We start from the raw sequence: 27,005 nt of genomic DNA on the forward strand, positions 1-27,005 counted from the left end.
GCGGAAAAGAGGAAGACCCTCAACGAGGTGGATTGACACAATGGCTGCAACAATGAGCTCAAGCATAACAACGATTGTAAAGATGGCTCAGGACTGGGCAGTGTTTTGTTCTGTTGTGCGTAGGGTCGCTATGAGTCGGAACTGACTCAACGGCACCTAACAACAACAACATCCCCGTAGGGACAGGCTCACTTTAGACCGGCTGACCTGCAGACTAGTTGTGTCTCGATAAGGATTCATTCTCACTCACAGATAAGCTGTGGCCTCAGAATACCACCAATACCCAAGTTCTCTTTCTGCTGCCCTCAGCCATAATGAAAAAACCTTAAATTCTCAGCTGGCCTCTGTAGTTAGTTTTCTGAGAAGGTAAAAATGCTCTGAATTAAATAATTCACACTGAGGTATGAACAGCTTATAATCTTCTGGGAAGATATTTGCATTTGAATAGGGAATCTTGTTGATCAAAGTAAAACCCTAATAGAAATTTTGGGAAAAGCCAGAAATGTATAGAAATACTTCTACTCCCATCACGCACAGAGGACCCTGTTAAAGTTTTGGTGTGGTTCTTTCAAGTCCTGTTTCCGTGTGTATCACCTATTCAGGTCTCTCATCTTCCCTCCTGGACCCTACCTCCCTTTAGCTGTTCTTTGTCTTGTTTGTCACACCCAAGCTTGTTGAAAGAGTCATCCATCCTCCCTGCCTCCATCTGCACTTCTTCCTCACTCTGCCCTTCTGAAACTGCTCTAACTGCAGTCATTATCGGCTTCCCCTCTGCAAAATCCCATGAGATCTTTTCAGTTCTTTGTTTGCTTGACATCTCTGCAGTCTTCCATGGGTTGACTATGCCGTCTGACGCTCTCTCCTCCCTGGTGTCCGGGACCCCACTCTTTGCTCATTTCCTCTGATCTTTGCCTATTCCTAATCCTTCTCCTTTTCAGGTAGACTGTCTTCAACTGGCCTCCTCCTTGTTGGTTTTCTCTGGATTCTATTTTCTGCGTCTGTCTTACCAGCACACCCACTCAGAGCTTCAGTTATGGTCTACACACTGATCTCTGGAATCTGCATCTCTAGCTTGTATCTCTCTCTTCTGAGTGCCAGTCTGTTTGCACCTCTGTCTCCCAGACAAATTCAGTAGGCTCAAACTGAACTCAGTTGTCTTCCTCCCATTCCCAAACTTGCCCCTCCTTCTCTGCAGCCCTGTTTACTTATACCACCTCCAGCCAGCCAGCTACTAGCCACCTAAGCCAGAATCCTGGGTGACATCCTTCTTCCCTCTACCTGCATTCAACTGACCACCAAGTCTTAGAGGTCCTATGGCCTAAATGTTCCCAGCAGTGTTCCTTCTTTTCCATCCCCAGTTGCCACTATCTTCATCCAAAATCTCATAGTCTCTTATCTGGGATATATCAGTCACCTCCCAGGTTCCCTGCCTTCATCTCCACATCTTATCCATTCTGTATAGCAACTAGAGTGACCATTCTAAAATGTCAATTATCCATACCTGTCTTAGTTATCTAGTGCTGCTACAACGGAAGTACCACAAGTGGATGGCTTTAACACAGGGAAATTCATTCTCCCATAGTCTAGGAGGCTAGAAGTCCAAATTCAGGATGCCAGCTCCAGGGGAAGGCTTTCTCTCTCTGTCAGCTCTGGAGGAAACTCCTTGTCATCAATCTGGACCCTGGTTGAGGAGCTTCTTAGCACAGGGACTCTGGGTCCAAAGGATGTGCTATTCTCCTGACTCTTGTTTTTTGGTGTTATGAGGTCCCCATGTCTCTCTGCTTGCTTCTCTTTTATATCTCAAAAGAGACTGATTTAAGACACAACTTAATCTTGTAGATTGAGTCCTGTCTCATTAACATAACTGCCACTAATTCCAGCTCATTAATGTCATAGAGATAGGATTTACAACATATAGGAAAATAACATCAAATGACAAAATGGTGGATAATCACAGAATACTGGGAATCATGGACTAGTCAAGTTGACACACTTTTTTGGGGGGACACAATTCAATCCATAACAATACCTCTCCCTAGCTTAAAACCCTAAAATAGCTCTCAATAACCTTAAGATAAAGTAAAAACTCCTTCACCTGCGTAAGCCCTTTGTGATTTGCTTGCTCACTCTTCCAGACTCAACTCAAGCTTCATGTCCTCCAAGACACCTGCCCTAAATCACCTTCCCCCAGGCAGAGTTAGGAGAACTTGATCACCACCCCTGTGATGCCTGTAGAAGCCCTCTGTTGTAGCCAGACAGGCCTATCTCTCCCAGGGGGCTCTGAGTTCTCCACGGCAGGAACTTGTCATATTTAGATCTTCCTGGGGATAGAGCTTAGCATGTTGATTTCAAGACCATTCATGACCTGACTGCAGCCTCTGTACCCTTCATCTCTAATACCTGAACTGTGGCTCAAGCCACTTCGGGTTTCTTTTCCACATCAGTATATGCTGCAAAGTGCAAGCCTCTGTGACTATGGTCACTGCTTCTAAGCCTGAAATATTCTTTTTCCTTCCGCTATTTGCCTGGAATATGCCTGCTGTTTCTTCCTCAGCCTATTCTCTTCTGTGCTTCCGAAGCGTAGCTGTATCTCTTTCATAGCACTTAACTCACTGGGGCTTTTTAAGGGCAAGGACCTTGTCTTATTTATCTTTATATAACCTCCTAAGACATAAATCAACCAAAACCAATTGCCATCAAGTCTAATCTACTCATAGTAACCCTACAGGACAGAGTATAACTGCCCCATAGTGTTTCCAAGACTATAATCTTTATGCAAGCAGATTGTCACACCTTTCTCCCACTGAGTGGCTGGTGGGTTCAAACCACTGCCGCCCTTTTGGTTAGCAACCGAGCACAGCCTGGACTCCTTCTTCTAGGACATAACAGGTACTAAAGATATTTTTTTAATAAATGAATGAATTCGTTGGTGCCAGGCCCCATTGCATTTGTCTTGTCTGATATCTGCCCTCTAATGTGCAAAAGGGCTCTTTTCCTCATCGTCAAGATCTGAAAGACTGTGGTATATACTTAAAAGGAACCAGTTTTAGTGTTCAGTGGTATGGCATTACTTAGCCATCTTCCCAGAGGAGTTGGTAAGCACCAAATGCAACTCCACGAACAATATTTTGGTCATGCAGCCATTGTTGGCTCAGCCCATCTCTTGCTTATTATAAAACACTTTCTGAATAAAAAACAAAACAAAACAGAATAAAGGTAAAAAAAAAATACGGTCTTTGGCTTTAGATAGCCCAGGTTCCAATGCAGGCTTTGCCATTAATAGCTTTCGGCTTTTCGGCTTATTTAACTCACCTGAAAAATGGGACTAATATTACAGGCCATGGAATAATGCTGTTGTTAGGGTTTTTTTTTTTTTTTTTAGGTGCCATCCAGTCAGTTCCGACTCATAGTGACCTTATGTACAACAGAACAAAACACTGTGCCGTCCTGTGCCATCCTCACAATCCTTGTTATGCTTAAGCCCATAGTTGCAGACACTGTGTCAGTCCATCTTGTCGAGGGTCTTTCTCTTTTCTCTGATCCTCCAATTTACCAAGCATAATATCCTTTTCCAGGGACTGGTCCCTTCTGATAACATGTCCAAAGTACGTGAGATGCAGTCTCGCCATCCTCACTTCCGAGGAACATTCCGGCTGTACATCTTCCGGGACAGATTTGTTCGTTTGCCTGGCAGTCTGTGGTATATTTACCATTGGTCATCGCCAACAGCATAATTCAAAGGTGTCTTCCTTACTCATTGCTCTGGTTTCTCATGCATATGAGGTGACTGAAAACACCGTGGCTTGGGTCAGGCACACCTTAGTCCTTAAAGTGACATCTTTGCTTTTGAACACTTTGAAGAGGTCTTTTGCAGCAGATTTGCCCAGTGCAACACATTCCTTGATTTCTTGACTGCTGCTTCCATGAGCGTTGATTGTGCATTCAAATAAGATGAAACGCTTGACAATTTCAGTTTGCATCCGTTTATTGTGATGTTGCTTATTGGTCCGGCTGTGAGGATTTTCATTTTCTTTATGTTGAGGTGCAATCCATACTGAAGCCTGTAGTCTCTGCCCTTCGTCAGTAAGTGCTGCAAGTCCTCTTCACCTTCCACAAGCAAGGTTGTGTCACCTGCATCTCGCCCCAGGTTGTGAATGCGTCTCCAATTCTGATGCCGCGTTCTTCCTCATAATGTTAAAGTTAGTAATAATACCTGGTACACGGAAAAAAAGCTCAATAAATGGTAGTTGTTATTCGGTGTACCCAGGGGTGGCCGCAGTCGCCACAGGGCGCGCCTGAGGGGTAAAGCGCAGCCAGAGGGGTGGATTTGGAGCCCAGGATGGTGATACCGTGGTTTGGGCCCCAGGCGCACCTAGGCCGCACTTCTCTCCTTGGGTCCGTCGCCGCCCTCCTCTCCGACCCGTTCCCGTGCTCCAGCCCTGCTCTGCCCCCTTCCTCGGACCCGGCCCTTCAGAAGGACGGAGGCTGCGATCGCGGTGGGGGGGCGGGGAACCTTGTGTGGGCGGAACTCGAGTGCAGCGGAGGGAGGCTTCCGGGGGAGCGGCACAGGCAACGGGTCGGCGGAGGTAGAAAAGCGCCGGACGCCGGGCCGACCATGGACGCTTGACAACCTGCGGGCAGGCGCCGAGAGGCCGAGCGAGCGACCGAGAGGACGGAGAGGCGGCGCGGACAGGTAGGAGCCGGCGAGAGGGTGGGCCGCGCGGAGGGCGGCGCTCCGGGCCCGGCCGGGCCGTCCTCGCTCGCGCTGGCCCCGGGGAAGCCCGCGCCGCCCCGCCCCCGCCGGGGGAGCACGCCCCGCCGCCCCTCCCTCGGCGCCCGCGGGCCTGCTCGGAGCGCCCCGCAGGCCTGCAGTCGGCCCGGCCCGCGACCCCCGACGCCCGCTGCCTGCCAGCGTGACGGCCCCGGTCTCGCCGCCCCGGCCCCCTCGGGCCCCCGGTCGGGAAGACAGCGGGGACCGCCGCCCGCGCACCTGCCCGCCCGCGCAGGCGTGGCCCCTAGGCCGGGGTCCCCGGGGGCCCGAGGCCTGTGCCCACCGTTCCCAGCTCTCCACCCTGTCTGTCTGCTTCCGCTCGCCCGCCTGGAAGGGGTTCTCCTCCCGCCTCGCCAGGCGTCAGCTCCCGCCTCCCCCTTCTCCCCTCTGCCCTCTGCCCTCTCCTCCCTTCCCCTCTCCCCCCCCTCTCTGCCCTCTCCCCTCTCCTCCCTTCCCCTCTCCCCTCTCCTCCCTTCCCCTCTCCCCTCTCCTCCCTTCCCCTCTCCCCTCTCCTCCCTTCCCCTCTGCCCTCTCCTCCCTTCCCCTCTCCCCTCTCCTCCCTTCCCCTCTGCCCTCTCCTCCCTTCCCCTCTGCCCTCTCCTCCCTTCCCCTCTCTCCTCTCCTCCCTTCCCCTCTGCCCTCTCCTCCCTTCCCCTCTCCCCTCTCCTCCCTTCCCCTCTCCCCTCTCCTCCCTTCCCCTCTGCCCTCTCCTCCCTTCCCCTCTGCCCTCTCCTCCCTTCCCCTCTGCCCTCTCCTCCCTTCCCCTCTGCCCTCTCCTCCCTTCCCCTCTGCCCTCTCCTCCCTTCCCCACTCCCCTCTCCTCCCTTCCCCACTCCCCTCTCCTCCCTTCCCCACTCCCCTCTCCTCCCTTCCCCACTCCCCTCTCCTCCCTTCCCCTCTCCCCTCTCCTCCCTTCCGCTCTCCCCCCGCCCTCTGCCCTTCTTCCGCAGAGCCCTTTGTGCCTTAGTGCTTCACTTTCTCTCTTCCTGACAAGACCCTCTTAGGTGAGGTGACACACTTGTTTCTTTAGTCCTTTGAGAGGACCGCCACTCTCTGTGCCAGTTTCCACAGAAAACTTGGTTTCTCTTGCACCCAACTACCCTGTGAGTTGTCTGCCTCACTCTGCTACACCCTTTCTCCTTAATTTTGCCCCGCTGCTCTTTACAGGGAAACCCTGGTGGCTTAGTGGCTTAGTGATATGGCTACTAACCAAAAGGTTGGCAGTTTGAACCCACCAGGCGCTCCTTGGAAACTCTATGGGGGGGTTCTACTCTGTCCTATAGGGTCCCTGAGTCGGAATTAATTTGATGACAACAGGTTTGGGTTTGGTTTGGACTTTCCGGCCCCAGTGCCTCCTGTTCTCACAGGGGTGATGGTTTCTTCTGACACAGGACTCATGGGGGCTAGGTATAAAGTGGTGCCCATGTATACATGGCATGTAGCTGGATTACACAGTTGAGGGGCCTCCCTGCACCTCATGTCTTCAGGATGGCAACACAAGATCTTCACTGTTTTCTCAACGTCTTTTTATTGCTTTCCCAAGGTTTCGTACAAGTTCTAAAGTCACGTTTGGTCAAATGTCGCGTATATATCAGGAGGAGGCCACATAGAGGGATTTTCCTCATGGAGTCACGTGGCATGTACTTTTTTAGTTTGAATATGTTGCTGTTTATCTTTCAGAGTGATTTTTCTCCCTTTCCTCCTGCTGAAATGCCGTCTTTCCTGAGCTGAGACATCACTCTTGTCTGCGTTTTGTGTTGCTTTCTTATCTGTCTCCGGCTGCAGTTGCGATTTTGATGACACCTTGGAAGATGCAACTGATTGCTTTTCTTGCTGCATGTGACTCTGCTGGGGCCGGTCTGCATCTTCTGTCTTAGCCAGAGTCTGTCAGTGAGTGGGTACAAAAACAGCCGCTGAGAAACTCCTCTGTGCGCCTTGGGTTCTGGTCAGGTGTGAGGCGTTAGGAAGTACTGCCTCTGGGAGAGAAGCAGAGGGATGAAGAGGCTTTTACTAAGTGAGTTTCAAACTTAGTAAAAGAGGATGAGGACAAGATCCCGTTATCTCCAAGTTGAACCCCAGCCATCTAGCAGAGGCATCGCATCTGGACTCAGCTGTTTGCTCTTTATGGACACTATCAGTTATTCTGGTATCTGACCCAACAGTAAATAAGTATAGACTTCACAAAGGAAAGTAAAAATGGCATGGGAGCAGTGTCTGACCTTCAACCCCACAAGGTGGAAGGAGGACCAAGATCGACAGCACAAGGCTGACCCCCATGAGGTGGAGGCCAGACAAGCCCCGTTTCCACCATCTTTACTAATTCTGACACCAGCTGTCCCTCACACAGCACTCTCTACTTCTCTGCTGGGTTCAATAATTCGTTGCAACAGCCCCACAGAACTCACAGACCATACTCAAGATTATAGTGTTATTAGGGAAGTAACAGTTACAATTCAGGCTCGGGAACACTCACGGATATAGTTCTTCCGTCAGGATAGCCTCTTCCCAGCCCAGCTTTTAGGCACACCTCTCCCTGGGCCTAGGCCTCTGCCCAGAGGCTCTCAGCTTTCTCTCTCCATGGGCTGGGAAGCCTGCCACACCGTCTCCTGCTGCCGGGTATTTCCTGCCACCTCTTCTCACCATCTTCAGGGTTAGAGCTTTCTCTGTCTGTCTCCTGCTTTCAGGAACTTCTCAGCGCATGAATCCTGGGTCCAAAGGATGCACTCTCTGTTCCTGGCTGTCTGTCCTTGGTGGCGATAGGATTCCTCTCTTTGCTCTGGAATTGGCTCTCTTTTAAGGCGGAACTAACCAATCCCCTTGGTAGGCCACAATTACCCTATCACACAGTCCCACCCAGTCACTTGGGTGGGAGTTACAAGACCATGGCTGGAAAGGCTACACGCAAAAGTAATTAATCCACCGCACTAATACACTTTTCTTTTGGACAGATCTCAAGGCCAGAGAATGGCAGGTGAACAGAAACCCTCAAGTAATCTCCTGGAACAGTTTATTTTACTAGCCAAAGGTACCAGTGGCTCAGCCCTTACTGCTCTTATAAGCCAAGTCTTGGAGGCGCCTGGAGTGTATGTCTTTGGAGAACTGCTGGAGCTGGCTAATGTGCAGGAGGTAAGACTGTTTCCAGACACTTTGTCTTCTTTCTTCTGAGCCTTCCTATGATTTTTCGGGGTTCCAGGGAATTTCAGTTGAGGAAGCACTGGGGACCTGTGAGGTACCCTGGTGAGGGAGGGGTTGGAATTGGTGGGGCAGGGGAGGAAAGGGAGGATGATCTCCTGGGCTCCTCCTGTTCACTGTTTTCATCTGAACTTAGGGTGAGATTAGACTGGGTTGCTAATAATCAGAAAGATAGAAGAAAAAACAAATGGAAACTGATAAATTAGAAAAGTAGTGCTATAAGCATGGGCTGATGTGTAATAGAGGAAATTTCAAGCATTCTTCGAGATAAAAAGCTCCAATGCAAATAGAGAGAAGAAAGATTAGCTGGGTCCATAAATAGCAGAAAATGATTGCTATTGCAAATAAGGTGGGCATGAAGAGAGAATGTATTATTCCAATGAAAGGAGGCAGTGTTGAACTGAAGTAGACGTGTTACAAAGATTGTTGTTGTTAGGTGTTGTCGAGTCAGTTCAGACTCATAGCAACCCAGTGTACAACAGAATGAAGCGCTGCCTGGTCCTGCTGCAGCCTCACAATCATGGCTATGTTTCAGCCCATTGTTGCAGCCACTGTGTCAGTCCATCTTGTTGAGGGGTTTCCTCTTTTTCACTGACCCTCTCTCTTACCATGTATGATGTCCTTCTCCAGGGACTGGTCTCTCCTGATAACATGTCCAGAGTATGTGAGATGAAGTCTTGCCATCCTTGCATCTAAGGAGCATTCTGGTGTATGTCGTCCAAGACAGATTTGTTCGTCCTTCTGGCAGTCTGTGGTGTTTCTTCACTAATACCACAATTCAAAGGCATTGGGTCTTCTTCAGTATGACAAGATATGACACAAAAAGCTGGGAAATAGTTCTTTTTGATTTCTTTGCTTGTTTGGTTTGTTGTTGTCAGTAAGACCTTGGGTATCTAGGTTTTGTTATTGTGCCTTAAAAATGAGAAGGCCTGTTGAAGAATGACCAGATGGAGCGAAAAAGATGGAAAGCACCCTATGCTTTTCAACCTCTGCTTCCTGCTTTGGACACTTTTATTTTTTAATTGTAATGTTTGTTTTATTTAACATTTGTCTAGAGTGTAAGCTCTGTGAGGGTAAAGTCTTTGGTGTTCACTATTGTTTCCTCAGAGCTTAATGTATAGCCTGACACAGTAGGCTTTTAGTAAAAATGTAATTTACTAGAGATGAAAAATGAACCCTATGAGGAAAACCTAAGAGAACTGCGTTCCTTTTTCAACAGAAGAGATGGTCGGGGGAGATTTGTTTCCTTCAGGTTCATGAAAAGGTTGAATAAATATGCCAAGTGGTTGTTTTGTATCTGTGGAAGATTCGGCTAAGAAAAGATGGATGAAAAGTCAAGCCATAAAGACCTTACTGATTTAGGCCAGGGGGAGAAGTTTAGAGTTTCTCCTCTAGAAGAAAACGGACAGTCTGTTGCGGCTGGTTTTGTAATCCTCTGCCTGAGAGCTGGGGATGAGGCTTGATGGTCTTTATGAGATCACCTCCAGCTCTGATTTGGGGACCTCAGGAGGTTTCCCGTAACCTGAGAAGGTAGACTGGGTGTTAGGGTACCCCACTAAGCCTGCTTAGCAAGTCACTTTTTCTCTCCCCATAGTTTATTTTTTTCATATGTGAACTAATTGTCTTTCGGTGGTCTGAAATTATAGATGCAGTTCTTGGAGCCCCTTTTTGAAAGGTGGCTGAGATTGAGTGGTATTGCTATTGGTGTCTCCAGAGCACCACTCGGGTGTTCTTGTCTAGACTTTACTGAGCGTGGTAAACTGGAGGAGTAATAGGGTACGTTTGTGAATAAAAGGAACACCCAGTCAAGAGCAGTTCCAGGCAGAGCGGTGGCTCTTTTGTTTTTCTCCTGCCTATGGGTCTTTGCCATCAGCATTGGTGAGGCGTAAGTAATTGTAATGAAAATTTTTATTTGGGCAAGCATGATACCCTGGTTTCTTGTCCCAGCCTGGCTTTTCTGTGGCAACTTAAGCTATGCTAATCTGTCCCAGGTTCCATAGTCCATGTGTCTTGAAACTTGGAGCCAACCCTAAGCTTTCTCAGTTTCACTGGACGGTGGCTGGTTCTATTGTGGCCTAGCATCCCCAGCGTTCACTCGAGTGGCAGGGGAATCCTGAGAAAACCTGAGCTGCTTCCAGTGCTTAACGCTTTATGTATGTGTGTGATAAAAGCGATTACTTAGGCATCTGATGCTGAGTGTGAAACACATCTTCCTGAGGAAGGACAACGAACTTTGGGGCCTTAATAATCTTATTTTTCCCACAGTCAGAGTTGGAAGGGACCTCAGGGGCCAGCTACTCACACAGGACAGGAAAATACAGCCATGGCATCTTTCATACATGGTCACTCCTCCGTTTGAACACTTACAATGGTTGATAGTTTGGTCTGTGGTGAACTTTTTTTTCCTCCTCAGCTCGCAGAAGGAGCTAATGCTGCTTATTTGCAGCTGCTGAACCTGTTTGCCTATGGAACATACCCAGATTACATAGGTGAGTTGGTTAAGATCCTTCGAAAGACTAAAGTATGTTGGTGTGTTCGAATGTGTTCCCTCCATAGGATAACTGAGGTTTGGGATATAAAGCATGGGGTGGGAACTGCTTGGCTTGGCTGCTTCCTGCTTTGCTAGAGTGTGTAGGTGACCTCACACAGTGCGTTCCCCTTCTCATCTTTTACTTCCCTGTGGGTAAAATGGGGGCTATGTGTATGCTCATCCACATATAACGGGTTGCCATCGAGTCTATCCTGACTCATGGCGACCCTGTGGGACAGAGCTGGAACTGCCCCATAGGATTTCCAAGTCTGTGTAACCTGGAAGTCCATGTAACTGCCAAATTATGGGGGCAGACTGCCACATCTACAAGTAGTCTTTATTTTCCTGTTGACATTCTTGAGGACTGGTGTTTGTAGAACACTCAGACTGTTGTGAGATATCAGAAAACCCGCCTGTGAAATATTTAAACATTTTAAATATTATCCAAATAATATCCCCATATTGAAGAAAATTTGGAAAATAGAAAAAGTCACTCATAGTTGCACCACCCTTGAGCTGCTGTCAGCATTATGGTGCTGGTCTTTTCCCTCCTTAGGCTTGTGTTTTCTGTCACAGAGGTGCCGTTTGATTCCGCATGCAATTTTATTTCTAGCCCTTTTCACTTATTTCATAAGCATTTATCCATATTCTAAGTCTTTGTAGTCATTTTTAACATTCCATAATCTGTTTGGCCCAGTCTCATTAGTAGGGCATCTGAGTCATTTTAAATTCGAATCTTAAGTATCAGGAATGAGGTGCTTGCATGTCCAAACTGTAACTTACTTTCTCCCAAACCATTTTGTTCCTGGGTTCCCTGGTTTATTTTAGTGCTATGATAATAGCTGACACTCAAGGCCTTCCCTACCATACCCCTGACTCTCCCTTCTTTCTCACTGGTCACTTCTACTTACCCTGCTGCTCTCAGACTGCACAGTTGGCTGCTTCCTGGTACACCCCATTTTTCCTCACCTTTGAGCTGTTCCAGTATGAGTGTGTTCGCTGTCTCCATCCTCGCTTATTACAGAGGCAGCATGGCATGAACTCTGGACCCGGGCTGCCTGTGCTTAAAGCCTGGCTCCACTTCCACTAGTTCTATGTCCTTCGGCGTACCTTCGCTTCCTCACCTGTAAAATGGTGATAGTGATATGGGTCTTTAATCCCTTAACTGCACTCCTTGAGGCGAGCTGTTTCAGAATCTAGACTTTGGGAGCTTTAAAAAGGTACTCTGATGCCTTTTTATGCAGCACTTCAGAGGATTGTGGCAGCACCTGGAGTCAAACATATTCATAATTTTGCAGCAAAACAGATGATTATTCCCACAAACGGGTTTAAAAACCTGCTTCAGTTCAGGTCAGGAATTACTACCAAATAAATGTTGGCACCATGCTTTAAAAAAAATCAGCTTGGATTCAGCTTTTTGGATTTCAGAATATAGGCTAAGGGTTGAGGACATTTGGAATCTATTTTGTGGTGGTGTAAGGATTAACTGGATGTGTGTCTGTGTGTCTGCACTAAGTGTTACCTGCGGCTGCTGCCATATATTGTTGTTATTACCTGCAGCTGCTGTTATTGTTAAATTTTACCCATCCATCAGGGCTCATCTCAGACTCCATCTTCTCCATGAAGCCTTTTCTTTTCCTCTCCTGCACCTTCCCAATGAGATTGTTGTCACTCATTCTCTCCTAGTAGTTTGCACCTTTCTTCTGGTAGTTCTGCCTTTCGTTTGTAGCTATCGAGATACCTGATGTAAAACTGGGGCCAAGTCAAGGCCAGTAAGCTGCACACCTCCAGGCGGCTGGTACGTTTGGACTTGGGCAGCACAGCAGCCCAGCAAGGACCATCGACTCATCCTTGATTCCCCAAACCACTTAAGACAGGGCATGGCACATGACGGGCTCAGCAAAGGCGGTTTGAACTTAATCGAATATCATGAGGGGCGCAGCTAGTCCTCCATGAAGCTAATTGTCAAATCATCTTATTCGTTCACATGCCTGGTGAGACTGAACCCCTTGTGTGTAGAGACTGAGTCCTTTCTTCTTTCAAGCACATTGTCTTCCAGAGAAGACAGGAGGTGCTCGCTGAAACTCTGCCCCGTGAATAAATAAACGCAGACTCATTACAGTGATTCAGAGGTAGATTTGGTTTGGGGAGCCTGTGAGTTCATTCCACAAAAGAAATACTAATTTCCTTTTGTGTCTTGATTTCTGTGGTGGGTGGGACTGAGCAGCCAACAAGGAGAGCCTGCCAGAACTGAGCACAGCTCAGCAGAACAAGCTGAAGCATCTCACCATCGTGAGCTTGGCCTCCAGGATGAAGGTACAGTCCCCAACCCTGTCCTGTCTTCCTCCTCACGCTGAGCCAGGCAATCTCAGTGGCACCAACGAGGCAGCTCCCAGCTACATGCAGTAGAGTCACATCATAAACATACAGTTTGCTTGGCAAAGGAAGAAAGAGAGAAAGTAACAATTAAAATAGTGCAGGCAATTACTCACTCCCATTTAGGAAAAGTCCGCCCAGCAGTGATTATGACTCAGTCAGTCTCCGTCCTGGCATGCCCTGTCGCATTGTGTGGTGGGAGCATTTTGCCATGCAAAAGGGAGACGGGTGCTTAAAGGTGTGTATGTTTCAAACAGCACAGCATCTCAAGGCAGGTTTCCACTTCCTCTGTTGCTCAGTGAGTGTGCCAGTGCTGGTGGGAAACCTCGCCGCGTTGGACTTGCTGAGAGTCGCTTTCCTGACGTGAGAATGGTCTGGTGCATTCCTTGACAGAGGCCTTTTGCTGTAAGCTAAGTGTGCCAGACTGAATCGCCACCACGTTCCTAAGCTGTGCTTAGTAGCCGCAGCTGACAGGCCAGGGGACACAGGAAAACAGGACGCCAAAAGGTCCACAGCCCCCAGCAAGCCTGGTGTACAGTTTAACTCTCCGCACAATTTTGTCGTCTGTCCCTCTCTCTCTCTCTCTCTCTCTCTAGCTCTCTCCCTTTCTGTTTCTCTCTGACTGTCTTTCTCTCACACACGTTCCCCTCCTGTTCAGTGCTGGGGTGCCTGACAGGAGGGCTGTATCTAGTGAGGATCCTGGTCCCGTGGCTCAGAGCCTTTTTCTGGGCCGAGAAGTAGCCTTTTAATACGCTGCCTTCCTCTGAGATTTTCAAAAGTAACTAGTCTAGTCGTGCTTTTTGTCCTACTTGTTAACTTTAGACCCTTGCCTCCTGTAAGACACCGTAGCACCATACCTGAGCCCTTTGCCCGAGCCCACTGAGCAGAAGCTGAGTTGCAGCCGGCCCCTCACAGTCACCATCAAAGAAGAGCCTGGTTCAGTTTGTTTATAGGTGATTTTGGTTCTCCGCCCAACCCCAGCCTAAGTTGCTAAGTTTCATGGGGTTATGCCTTTGAAAAAGTCGGCGTTCTGCATTTCCCTCCCGTGATAGAGCTTGAGAGATGGGTATTTGTTCTTGGGCTGCCATTTCAGTTGCTGCAGACATTTTACCTGCTCTCATCATAGATTTCTGGCTCTCAGCCTGGCATTTCAGGCAAGAGGCCCATTTTGTTAGGAATTGAGGACTGACCTTTTTTCTTATCCTGATCCATGCACTTCTCAGGTGTAGCAAAGAGTAGGAGTGACTTTGTCCGCTCATGTCTGCAGTGTGTCATCGTCAGCCCACTTACCACCCATGGATTTCAGGCCTTCAGCCATAGAAAGCCCTTCCAGGATGCTTGCTGTTACCCTCTTCTCTGCACACATGTTCCTCCTGTCTGTTTCTGTAGATTTGATTGCTGTGTTAATTTCCCAACTAGTAGTAATGGGTCAGAGGACTTGCAGAACACTGGGTATTTAGATATCCTGTTGTCATGAAGTCACGCGGAATGGTGGTACAGCCCAATATAGAACATGTTGTTGAGGTCCCCAATTGACAGTGGCTGCAGGGCTCTGAGAAAACAAATGAAAACTTCAGGGGGACCTCAGTGGTCCCCACTGGCCACCTGTAGGTGGATGCACTGGCTGGTGTGTTTTTTGTTTGCCCTCTGCTGGGCCAGCAGCCAGTTCTCTCCACGGCCTGGGATTGGAGGCTGGTAATGATCTGGCATCTGATGCAGACCCTGCAAGCTTTCAGAAGGTGGCAGAGTGGCACGTACTGAGCATTTCCCTTTTTCTCCTTTGGGAGGAGCCTTTTGGATTCTGAGTGTACTCCAGGGTATGAAAGCTGAAGCCTGGGCGAAGCACAGGAGGCAAAGAGTCTAGGAGAGCACATTCTTAGATGCTGTGGGGCCTTGTTTTGATATTACAGCTCTCACAGCTCATTTACCCATCTTTGCTGACTAATAATTGCCACTAGACTGCATCTCCCCAAGCCCCGAGGCAGCTGTTGCCTGTGTGGGGAAGACCTGCATGTTCTCTCATGCTTGCCAGATGGTTTTTATGACTGTCACGTGGCCTTATCTACAGTGTATCCCCTACTCCGTGCTGCTGAAGGACCTGGAGATGCGGAATCTCCGGGAGCTAGAAGACCTCATCATCGAGGCTGTCTACACTGACATCATCCAGGGCAAGCTGGACCAGCGAAACCAGCTGCTGGAAGTGGATTTCTGCATTGGCCGTGATATCCGCAAGAAGGACATCAACAACATCGTCAAGACCCTGCACGAGTGGTGAGACTGAAAGAAGAGGGGCCCCTCTCTTCAGGGAGGAGACTCTCTAGCCTGTCTCCTGGCCCTCTGCTTGGGGCAGTGTGTTCTCCAGGTGGGACCTGCCCTTGCTGTGGGCTTGGAGTGGGTCTGAGGGTTGCCTGGGAGCTGGGAGCCTTCGGACGGACGGAAGTCAGAGAGTGGGGCTGCGTTTGTGCCTGCAGCTGTGTGGAGCGGTGCTTGTCTCAGGCCTCCTTGTAAAGTCGTCTTCTCTGCAGCTGGGGGCCATTTAGTCACGGGCTGTAAAGTGCTCAGGATTAGCAGCTGGAGCCCCTGGAACCTGGCTCTGTGACCCCCATCCTGTGCCTTCCTGCTCAGGAAGTCAGTGTTTGTGAGTCTCTGGATAAGAGAACCCATGTTCAGAGTCAGGGACATACTTGGGCTGGTGGTTGTAAAACATTGTTGGGGAAGGGCTTTGTCTGATTTGGAGGAACTGCTCTGAACTCACACAGAATATTCAAGACTATATTCAGGTAGACGAAAACAATTGGGACATTAGCTTATACTTTATTCTAATGGAATCTGGTGTTTGCAGGTGCTGTTACACTCTCTGCAAGGATCTGTTGTGGGGTTATTTAAATGATTTGGGGCTTATGAAGCCAAATGGGCTTAGTTGGTGAAGCGGTTTGGGCTGCATTCTGAGGCCAGGCCGGGGTCAGAGTATAATTGGAGTTGAGGAGAACACGTTCCCCTGCAGGCACACGGTGCGCTGGCGGTCACGAGGCAGAGCAGGCAGGCCTGTGCAGAGAGGGCAGAAACTGTTTGCTCTGAGACAAACAGAATCTCTGGGCTTATCCCCAGAAGGCGTGTCCAGTGGTAACTGGCCCAGGGTTGCTGCCTGAGGTCCCTCACTTCAGCTTCTCCTGGAGCCCTGGGCATGTGCTGTCTGCCCCCTCCCCCACCCACGTTCTGTCCAACCTGTGGCCCTGAATGCCTTCCTTGTACAGCAAGAACTTTGAAAAGATTTTAAAGCTATTAAATCAGAATAAAAGGGAAATAAACTTAGAAAATCCCCAAACACAGAAGCGGTCTGGCAAACAAAATCTAGGTTCTCATCCCACCGAAGTTGCTGTCCTGTTCATTTTTGAGATGGCTGACAGAATTCTGCATGTCCGTCATTTGGTTTCCTATATTCCAGCCTCTAGCGTGTTTCCACCTGGTGGTACCATGATAACACCCATCCCAGGGTATTTACTAGTAAAAAAAAAAAAAAAGTAGAGAGTCCTAAATCCGGTGTGTAGGGGTTAGGGTTAAATTTGAAACAGACTGGTTCCTAGACAGGGGCTGCAGATACAGCAATGTGTTCTCAACTACTGAACCTTAAGTGGGGGTATGTGGGTGTTCTTCGTACTATTCTTTCACGTTGTTTCTTTTTTTTAATGTTTTAAATTTTTCCAAAATAAAAAGTGGGTAAATTGAAAGAACAAGGAGGGGGTGGCAATTAGGAATTAACTTCTGAGGAAAGGGGCATTCCCTGAATCAGGGAACTAACTTCTGAGGAAAGGGGCAGCCTCTGAATCAGGGAACTAACTCCTGAGGAAAGGGGCAGCCTCTGAATCAGAGAACTAACTTCTGAGGAAAGGGGCAGCCTCTGAATCAGGGCGCTTTTAGAAAGTGACTTTTCTGAAGACAGAAGTGATTGATCAGTGCTACCGGTGAAGTCTCCAATTCCTTGAATCTCACGTTCTGTAAAAATCAATGCCTATGGGATGTGAAGGTTGGAAATTTAGCCGTATTCTAAGAAATCACCCCAGATCCATGCTACCTCTTCCCATTTGCTCTGTGTTAACGTGTTCAGAAATTCCTGTCTCTTGGAAGGCGTGGAGGGGCAAGAGCCCTGGCAGAGGGAGTGGGAAAATGGAAGCCCAGGAGCGTGCTGGGGAGGGGTGTCCTGAGCTGGGAGAGCGCTGGCACGGGGGTGAGAACAGGAGTCTAGGAGGGTGCGAGGAGAGGAGTTCTGAGCTGGGAGAGCACTGTCAGGCCCTCCTGCGGCTCAGGACTGCTCGTCTCCTTGGTAGGTGTGATGGCTGTGAAGCAGTTCTGCTGGGCATCGAGCAGCAAGTACTGAGAGCCAACCAGTACAAAGAGAACCACAACCGCACACAGCAGCAGGTGGAGACAGAGGTAAGGGGGGGAGCCGTGCCTTTTGCCTGGTTCTGGGAGTCTTGGGGCAAATGAAGCAGGCATTCACCAAACAGGCACTGGGCTGGGTGCTGGGACAGAGACAAGTGAGAAGCGGTGCCTGCTCTCAGTAGTCTCCACCTCCTTTGTGATCCCTGATCAGCAGAGTCGTCCGGCATGGAGTGCAGAGACTGGTGTGATTCCTCAGTCCACGTGCATTTTGCAGCTGTCAAGCCAAAGAAGATGAGTTTGGGGATGGATCTTAATAGAAGGATGGTGCTTACCAGGCGGGGGCGGGGGCTTACAGATCCTGCATTGTTCTGTTTGCTCAGCTCTGTGCTTGGGGCATCGCGTTGTATTTTCTTCTTCTTTAAACTGTACACATATATTACAGACATTTTTATGCATGATATGTTTCATAAAAAGAAAAAAGGAAGGGAAAGAAAATCAGTGAATGAGAGTGTACCAGTGGGGTTTTAGTGACACTGCTTGTTTAGGACCCTTTTACAGCCATCCCCAGGCCTCTTGGACACAGGTGCCAGCCTTCGTTTGTGTGTGAGCATGCGCCTGTATGCCGGTGTCCTGGATGCCTGTGAGTGACCTCACAGCTTGGCTGGAGCCCTTAAAGGCCAAAATGTTGGCATTGGGAGGAAGTCCTTTTCTAGTGTGAACAGGTCTTGAAGTGTTACGGGTATTAATGAGTTTTAAAAGCCAGGTGTCTAAGAATGTGGGAGAGTGGGGCCCAGGATTACAGCTAACAAACATGAGACGTAAGTAAACTTGCCTGTTGAAAGGGGGGTTGTGGAATTTGGAGATTTCCCCTACTGTGTTACGTGTACTTCTTGGAAATACAGCCTGTGCCTTATCTTGTTTGTAAGTCCAGCTTCTTGCCCTGTGCCTGGCCCGTGGTAGGTACTCAAGTGTTTGTTGAAGTGAGCATTTCTGACACACCATACGAATGTGCCAGTGGGCTGCTGAAGTGTGCTTCTCACGGGTGAGAGCTGGCTTATTTGACTACACATGCGTACGTACAGGTCTGCGTGGATTACCTATGTTGTGGGTTCTTAATCCATAGTCAGTTTCTAATCCTGCTTCTAGTGGGAAGTGTGAACTGCATTTAATTTAACATTAGCCAAAGACAAACCCTGTTAGGAAAATCAGCCGGATTGTGGCTGTTATCAATGGTGAGTGGTACTAATTTTAGAATTTTGAAGTGTTTGAGCTTATTTTCATGATGAATGGCATCTGGCAAAATAAAGGATGTGAGCAGAGCTTCTTTGAACACTTGGCTAATGTTTGGGGCACACCCACTACTCATAAAATAGTGTGAACTCTCTCAGTCACGAACAGAAACAAAGGGGAGCCAGCACAAGAGGATTTCTCACTGGACCGTTGTTGGGAGACATGGCTCTCCCTGCCGGTAGAACCTGATGCTGCCACCAGGTGGCAGTGTTGTTGGGAGACACGGCTCTCCCTGCCGGTAGAACCTGATGCTGCCACCAGGTGGCAGTGTTGTTGGGAGACACGGCTCTCCCTGCCGGTAGAACCTGATTCTGCCACCAGGTGGCAGTAAGAATTGGATTACTGAGTTTGAGAGAAAGAAATCTGAGGAAAAGGCCAAGGCCACCTCTGCCGGCAATTGAAAGCAACGTATTGATTTAATAACCTGAATTAATAAATTAATAAGTCAATGTATTGATTTAATAATCTTCTCGAATATCTGGAACAAACCAGTGTGGGAAGAGGGAGAGAGTAGTCAAAGCCTAGAGCCTTATCAGGTTTTCCATTCAGTAAATGTGTGATCTGGCTGATGGTCCCCAGCTTGAGGCACGTAGAAGGGACTCACAGCATTTGTTGACTTGAAATCACATCTCCAAAGAACAAAGGTAATTTCATCATACTCTGCTCGGATTTATGCGTCTGTTCCCTTGACCTTGCTCTGTAAGCCTTTTTCTCAGCAGTTAGTGATCTTTTCTCGATTTGTCCTTGAGTTAGGTTGCTTGTTCTCAGAGGAAAAGCTTGCCTTTTTCCCCCTGAATCTTACAATAACAGTTTTTTTTCTGATGAGTTGCAGCTTCAAGAGCCTTTCCTCTTACTGAAGTCAGCCCTGTCACAAAGTGCCTAAAAACACCCTCTCCTTCCAGCTATCTACAGAAGCAACACGTATTAATTAGTTCCAACCCAAGGATAGCTGAAAGAAATCCACCAGCAATGTTATGAGCTGTTGTATTACCTCCAAAGGGAGGTAATGGTTCGTTCGAGCATCGTAAAGCATCTCATACAGAATTTATTTTTGGAGTTTGTGTTTCTTTGTATTTGAATGTGCCTACGTCTGATGTGCCGTGTAACCTTAATATTAGTTATCAGTATATAACTATTGCTACGTTTACAAAACTGGCTATGTTCTAGTCATGTAGGGAATAAAGCAGAATTGGACAGAATAAGCTCCGTTTTCCATTATGTAGAAGATCCCCCAGGAGTTGAGTTAGTGACAAAACTCAGGCCTTGTTGGCGGTTATAGTGCATCAGAAGTGGGCCTCCTCATGCCTCCTGGAGAGTTGTTGTAGCTCCCAGTTCTCTTTTTCTTTGTAGCACTTTTCCAACTGTGGGCTCTACTTCCTATTGTCTACCTTGGCTTTGTCCCACAACTGAATGAACTTTTCCTGTCCCAGGACGCTCTTCTCTCTCCTTTTGCCTGAATATTTAAGGTTTTAATAGAGCCAGGCTGCATTTTTGCCAGTAGGTGCAATCCCATTTGAAAGGAGCTCATGGTTTGAAGAGCTTGACAGACTGCATCATCTGGAGGTAAGTGGATGAGGGCATAAGCCAGGCCACTAGAGGAGGGAAAACGGAAAGGACCAGGGACATTGAGACCAAAGAAGACAAGCCTGTGGGGATAATACTTGTCATCAGTTGAACGGCAGCTCTGTGGAAGAGGAATTAGACTTTTCAAGATTGTTTCATGAGGCTGAACCAGACTCAACTGATGGAGCTCCTGGGGAGGCCAGTCTTGGGTCTTGGGAGGAGGCATCAACAGTTAGACCTGCTAGTCTGTTGGAAGAAGCTCGTTGGCACTTGAGATCCCATTTGACTGTGAGAGTGTGTCGTGGGCTCAGCAGTTGCTTTTGTGAGGTCTGTGTGGTTGAAATGCAAATGATAGAGCTGACTTGAACGAGGTATATGTGTAATAAAACCCCAGTGTAAGGATGTGTCACTTCCCCCTACCCAGCCAATTCTTTGTGGAAGATAAAGGACCTCACTTCTTAGGCTAAGAGATACCTGCCCAAGAAGCCCTCTTTTCTTCTGTGGGTTGTTTATATTTTGCCTCAGAGTGGTAGTGACTGTGGAGGACCTAACATTTGTCAGTAGTCTTACTGGAGAAGCCAGACCTGTGCACTTGACTCAGCAGGACACACAGCGGCATGTGAGGGGACCCACTAGTGAGAGCTGTCTACCCCAGGCCCGTCTGGGTTGAGGGGAGGGCAGGTCTGTGGCGCCAAGTGGTCAAAGAAGGGTTTGTGGAGAGGTGCTTGACTGCAGAGCTGGCTAGGTGAGCCGCAGACCAGCCCAGACTAGGGGGATAGAGCACCTTAGAGGCCAAAGGCAGAAATGAAATGACTGCTTCAGAGTGCGTGGGAGAGACCAGCACAACGTGAGTGGAGGCGTGTGTTGAAGAGTAGGGCAGGAAGGTACAGGATCTTGAATGGTGTTTTAGAAATGGAGAAAGAACCAAGGTTTTTCTTGAGGAAAGTCTCATTTCTTTTTCTCATACACCAGGGTCACCAAACACCCCCAAAAGTAGCTTATTTCCATAAGAGAAAACTGCTTGAACAGGTAAATGGGCATTTAAATGGAGTGGGGGTTGTTTGTGCTTTTCCCCACTTACCTGTCAGAAGTTTTTTTTTAAAATAATTTTTATTGAGCTTTAAGTGAATGTTTAAAAATTGAGTCAGTTCCTGTCAGAAGCTTTTGACAGGATTCTGTGTCAAAAACTTGAGTAGCCGAGAGATAAGCTTGCTGCATCGTCACGGTGCTGTGATGGCGTAGACAGGAACAGAGGGTGTCCTCCTGTGCACGTGCAGGCTCCTCACCCCAGCCCGCCGCCACCCCACCCTCGCTCGGCTGTGTAAGAGCATGACATTAGAAGGGTTGAATTGTGTGTGTGGGGGGAGCATATATAGGAGGAGAGGAAAACAGCAAAGCAGAAAGGGGTCAGTCGAGCCAGCTGGTTGCTTTGTTGAGAGGCTGACGAGGGAACGCTGTCTTGTGAATCTGGCGAGTGTGCCGCAGAGTCTGGGTCTTAGGCTGCCAGGGCAGGAACTCCCCTTCGCCTCAGCCACAGGTGCTCTGATGCCAAAGCTCACCCATGCCCACTATAAAAATCGAAATGGTGGTGCTTAATATTCTCACAGGCTTGTACCTATTTTTTTCCATGAAAACAGAATCATTATTTGCGGATTGAGTACATTTCTTTTCCCTCACTCGTCTGTTGTTGTTGGTGCTGTCGAGCCAGTTCTGCCTCACAGCAACCCTATGTGACAAGGGAGAACCGCCCCGTAGGGTTTCCTAGGCTGTAAGCATTACAGGAGCAGATGGCCAGGGCTTTCTTCCATGGAGCCACTGAGTGGGTTCGAACCGCTGACCTTTTGGTTAGCAGCTGAGTTCTTAACTATCGTGCCACCAGAACTCCTTCCTTACTGACGTAGTGGTTGTAGAACTGGGTCATTGGATCTAAGACACACTAACTGAGGCAGTCAGTCTAGAACACTGTTGACGGTAGAAGCTGGTTGTTCAGTAACAATGACTGCACAAAGAAATGAGGAAGGAATGGTGTTTATCAACCAGGCTGAAACTAAGGAAATGATAACTTTTTGTTTATTGCTAATAAAGCAGTTTTACCCAGTGGGAGGGGAAATCATTTGCTTGGAAAGACACCATTTTTGGAAATAAAGGCGTTGTAACGCAAACTTGTCAGTTTTGTAATGTTTTATTTATGTAAAATTTTGTCAGCTTCTAGAGAAACCTCAAAACAAATTCTCTCAGGCAGTGCATCGCAAGTACTAAAATAAGAGGCATGCGGCTTGGTTTTTCTTTCATTTTCTTAGTGCCTGTTTTTAAGGTGCAGAATATTTTTAACACGTTTCAAGTCAGAGGTAACTGACATGCCAGGAAGTAAACTTAAGTTGTCCTGTTATTTCTTATTAAGATTTTAAGTAATTTTCCTCAGAATCTTAGAAAGCATATCACACTGGAGAAGCCTTGGAATGTTAATTTATGAAGCAGTGGTAACTGAGAAATTACATTTCTTAATCTGTCCTCCAAGGCCATCAAAATATGCCTTGAAGTAAAACAAACAGGAACAAGGATCTCATTTATAAGAGAGGGTGGTAAGCCGTCCACTTGCTCCAAATTCTACACTTACCAGCTCACCAGGTAGCCCTGCTGTCAAGACAAGTGGAAGCAGTGGATAGCAGTGAGCCGTTGCTTGGTCTGGCAGGACCCTGGCTCACCCTGAGCTGACTGGTAGACTGCCCTTCCCATTGGCCGTGCATGGCTTCCTGTCCTCTTAGCTCTTGTTTCCACAACGTTACAATGCTGAATGTACTTAAAGCAGTTTGAGGGTGTAGCTCAAAACTAAAACCACCTATAGTCTAATCGAGGTTCACTCTGCAGATGAAAAATCTCCCGTAGGAGCCTGGTTTTTTGTCTCCCTCTCATAGCTGCGTTTCATCTCTGCGTTCGGGCTCTCTTTTACTGTAGCTCCTGATATCCTGGCTGTTCAGAACTTTTCACCCTGACCACTCCCTTCTTGCTCTGTAGAAAACCGTCCCTCCTGCTTCCTAGAGAACACAGAAGCATCTAACAGGGAAGCCCTGAGCTTTCTCCCCAACAAAACACCTGACTCTGCACCCACCCTTCTCTTCTCTAATGATGAAAAAAGGGCTAATATTTATCATTTGCCCGAGAACTCTTCCTCTGAACTAGTTGAAGAGCAAAGGTATAAAAGATCCATTAGAGCAGGTGTTGGGCCATGTGCGTATGAACAACAGAGGAGTTCACAGTTGGTGGAAGTGCACAGTTGGTAAAGCCGTTTTTTAGAAGACAAGCTAGCAGTATTTATTAAAATGTAACAGGTACGTACTTTTTGATCTGGGAAGCTCACGTCTGGGAATATGCCCTCCACAGATATTCAGGAAAGTAAGCAAAGGTAAACATACAAGGACTAAAAAACAAACTGGGAACTAATTAAAAAATTGTGGACCATCCCTAATAGACTAGAACGTTGGTGTTACAGAGGGTATGAGATCTGACATGGAAAAAATGCTCAGGAGTTTAAATATTTTTGAACCCCTGCTTTGTTAAGTGAAAAAATATGCTGCAAAACAGTTGTGTGATAGCATTTTGCCAGTTCTTTTGCTACGTTTTCTTCATTTACACTTGGTTTGCTGAAGTTCGTCCTCTAGTGGTTTACTCAAAAGGGCTCCTGAACCTGTATCCCAAAGTTCTTGTGAAAATATTTGTGGTTCTCTACATGAACAACAGCCGAGTATAGAATTCTTGAGCTCATTGTTTTTCTAAGAACATCTTAAGAGGGGCTTCAAACTGGTCTGAAACGGTTCAGGAATAGTTCAGTGATTGCCAGTGTAAACAAGGGCAGCATACACGTTGCATAGCACCATATCTGTTGCCTGTGGATCTTGACCTGGATGGGAAACAAACAGTGATGCCCAGCTCAAAGATGGCACCTGACTTTGCTGCTTTGAATGCGTGTTGCTCTCCATAGTCCTGTCAATAATCCAGTCTCCTGAATCAGGCTCCTGAGACTTTTGGGATCCGTGAGGAAGATTGGATTATTGGCAGGACTGTGGAGAGCATGGTCGCCTGCCGTCTGAGCAGTGTGTTGATTAAGGTTGTGTGTCACCTTCTGTTGTATAATGATGTAGTCATCCTCTATGATGTGATCTGATGTGATAAGGGGAGTTTTCCTTGGTGGTGTGGCCCGCATCCTCTATATGGATGTTCTGGCAAAGCTTGCTTGCTCTGGATCCTGCCTCTGGCTCATCATCATCTAACCTCCAGTTCTTGGGACTTGAGCTAGCAGCTTGCTGTATTCCCTGCCAGTCTTGGGATTCATCAGCCTCCGTAGCCTGTGAACTAGTGTCCTGCCTTCTGGCCTGCTGATCGTGGGTTTTTCAGCCCCTGTAGCCATGTGAGTCAGGAGAAGCCTGTAGCCTGATGCCTGACCCACAGACTTGGGACTTGTCAGCCTCTACAGTCGTGTGATCTGTTTCCTTGAGATATCTCTCTCTTTATACGTGTGTACAGTTCATTGGTTTTGCTTCTCTGGATAACCCAGCCTAAGACAAGCAGTTTGTTTCCTACTTCGTTCAAAATCTATGGGCAACAGATTTGGTTGCTACGCAGTGCATTTGCTGCCTTTGTTTACGATGGCAGTTACTGAACTGTTCCTGAACTGTTGTGGACCAGTTTGAAGCCCTGATTTTAAGCATTGCTTTCTTTTACCTTTCGTGTTCTATCTCTTTGCCAAATAGTCTACTTTGTTTATTCTCTTTTCAGCCAAGAAAGCATTAGTTCCATCTTTTTTTACTTAACTCATTTCCACCTGTCTTCAGGAATAGCCCTGCTTGCTTCTCCTCCTCAGGTCACTGAAGAAAATTCTAGGTTTTCTTACAGAGGTGGCGGCTTCTCTGTGTGGTTCTCATCATAGTAGGAACAAGTGTTGGTGCTTCCAGGCTGAACACACTCATTCTGTTTCCTCTTCCAGGTTACCAACATCAAGAAGACACTTAAAGCCACTGCGTCCTCTTCAGCTCAGGAGATGGAGCAACAGTTGGCTGAACGGGAGTGTCCCCCTCATGCTGAGCAGAGGCAGCCCACCAAGAAGATGTCTAAAGTGAAAGGTCTGGTCTCTAGCCGCCACTAGGGCTGGCTGGGGCAGCTGGCACTCACCAGGCCTGGGTCAGGTGGGGAAGGGACACTGAGGGCCTATTTCCTCCCCTCTCTACCTTCAGTGAGTTCCAGACCTGCCCGTCCCCTCACCAGCGCCTCCCCCCTGTTGGTACTGTTTCAGAAACACCATGACTCCTTTCCCTTCCCCACTTCCTCATTTCCCTCTTTGTTCCCTTCAGACTCAGGGGCTCCACTGATGCCATCCTGCAGGGTCAGACACTGCCCAGCTTCCCTTGAGGAGGTTCTTACCTCTGTTCAAGGGCTTGCTCCCTCCAAGTTTCCCTTTTGCTCCATGCAGTGGTCATGTCATTTTGCCAGGCTGGTCCTAAGCTGGAGGCAGCTTTACCTGGCCTACAGGGATGACTGAAGGTGGCCTCTCTGATGAGGAGGGAGGTGGGCCTTTTCCAGCTCCATGTACCACAGAACCCACAATGGTGCAGGCTATCTCTAGCCAGGTATCAAATGCTTTGTGTCCCTTTTCCTGCCTCACCCCTGGTTGGCAGCTCTGATTCAGGCCATGGAGGGATGTGACGCTGGGCTATGTTTACTAAACCTGCGGGTTTGCAGCCTCTTAAGCCCAGCTCCAGTCTCATTAGTTGGGAGTGCTGGTCTGACTAACCTCTGGTATCTGAGCACAAACAGAGGGTGCTGTGGGTCTGCTGAGTGGCAGAAGTGGTTTCTTCCAGCTTGATGTTCTCTGCTGGCCGCTCTTCCTGCTGCCTGTGACTGCAGACTTGTTTTCGGTGTGCAGGCCCCAGCAGCACATGGGGCCATCTGCCAGCATGAGCTCTTACCAGATCTGTGACTTCCCAGCTGTGCCAGCGGTGGGCACGGTGGTGCCGAGGCCCCTCTGTCTGGCGAAGGACCTGTTGCTGCTTCTGTCTCTTCTTTCTGCCCCTCCTTGGCTGGTGACCCAGAGCCCTCTGATGATGGCACTCTCCTGGCAAGAGAAAAGGACTTGACTAGCCTTTCTGAACTTGAACAGTTGCAGGTTATATTTTAATTTTTTTTGTACAGGTTCTGATTCTAATACATTTCAATGTGCGTTTTTTTCCCCCGCGTGTCAGTATTTGTTACAGACCAATCGCCGAGGCTTTTTCACCTGGCTGGAGGGTGGTGGTGTGCGTGCGTGTGTGTGCGTGTGTGTGGGCACGTGTGTGTGTGTTGTTTTGAAAGCGGAAGTGGAGGTCCTGGACTGCTATTAAAGTTCAATGAAGAAAAAGCACATTTTAGAATGAAAAATAAAAGCGTAGATTTAATGTACGTGATTGTGGAGTGTGGGATTGCACAGCTGCCGGATTTGAAGCATTGGGATAAGGGGGATTCAGGAAAGTGTGGTTATTACAGTGCCATGTGAAAACGGACTTCTCCTTTTACTGAAATATCCGTCCACTGCCTGTCGTTGATCTAATGTTAACAAAGCGTTTTCACGTCCCTTTTAAGCTGGTCCGTGTACCCACATAACATTATGGCCAACTGGAGAGTTGTTAAATGCAGCATTTCCCAAAATACAGTTCGTGAAGCTCTTGGCTGCTCTGTGAAAAAGTGTTCTGTTGTTAAATAAATTTGGCACACCCTGCACCCCATATCCTCCACTGGAGATTCATTCTTAAACCTCGGAGATGTCCTGGGTAAGGAAGCCCATTTCCCTCACTGATTTCAAAATCCTCTTTGGTAATATCTATTGGAACACATCTTGGGGAAGTTCTTGGAAACATTTCTCGACAGCCGTAAGAG

At 48.0% G+C, this 27,005-nt stretch overlaps 1 protein-coding gene across 4 annotated transcripts; it reads left to right on the top strand.

Moving 5' to 3' along the window:
• The first annotated feature begins 4,586 nt into the window (after positions 1-4,586).
• On the top strand, positions 4,587-26,322 carry COPS7B (COP9 signalosome subunit 7B). 4 transcript variants are annotated; one of them, XM_049888450.1, is made up of 7 exons: positions 4,587-4,693; positions 7,720-7,897; positions 10,377-10,452; positions 12,721-12,809; positions 14,938-15,140; positions 17,195-17,300; positions 25,084-26,322. In XM_049888450.1, exons 2-7 carry the CDS (start codon positions 7,736-7,738, stop codon positions 25,240-25,242), a joined length of 795 nt encoding a protein of 264 aa, XP_049744407.1. In that variant the 5' UTR covers positions 4,587-4,693; positions 7,720-7,735; the 3' UTR covers positions 25,243-26,322. The 4 variants fall into 4 exon arrangements, with proteins under 4 accessions (XP_049744407.1, XP_049744408.1, XP_049744409.1 ...); XM_049888451.1 differs by lacking the exon at positions 25,084-26,322 and adding an exon at positions 17,461-25,075; XM_049888452.1 differs by lacking the exon at positions 25,084-26,322 and adding an exon at positions 17,464-25,075.
• The last annotated feature ends 683 nt before the right edge of the window (positions 26,323-27,005 follow it).

This window comes from Elephas maximus, chromosome 6 (genome assembly GCF_024166365.1).
Source record: "Elephas maximus indicus isolate mEleMax1 chromosome 6, mEleMax1 primary haplotype, whole genome shotgun sequence".
Classification (NCBI taxonomy): Eukaryota; Metazoa; Chordata; class Mammalia; order Proboscidea; family Elephantidae; genus Elephas; species Elephas maximus.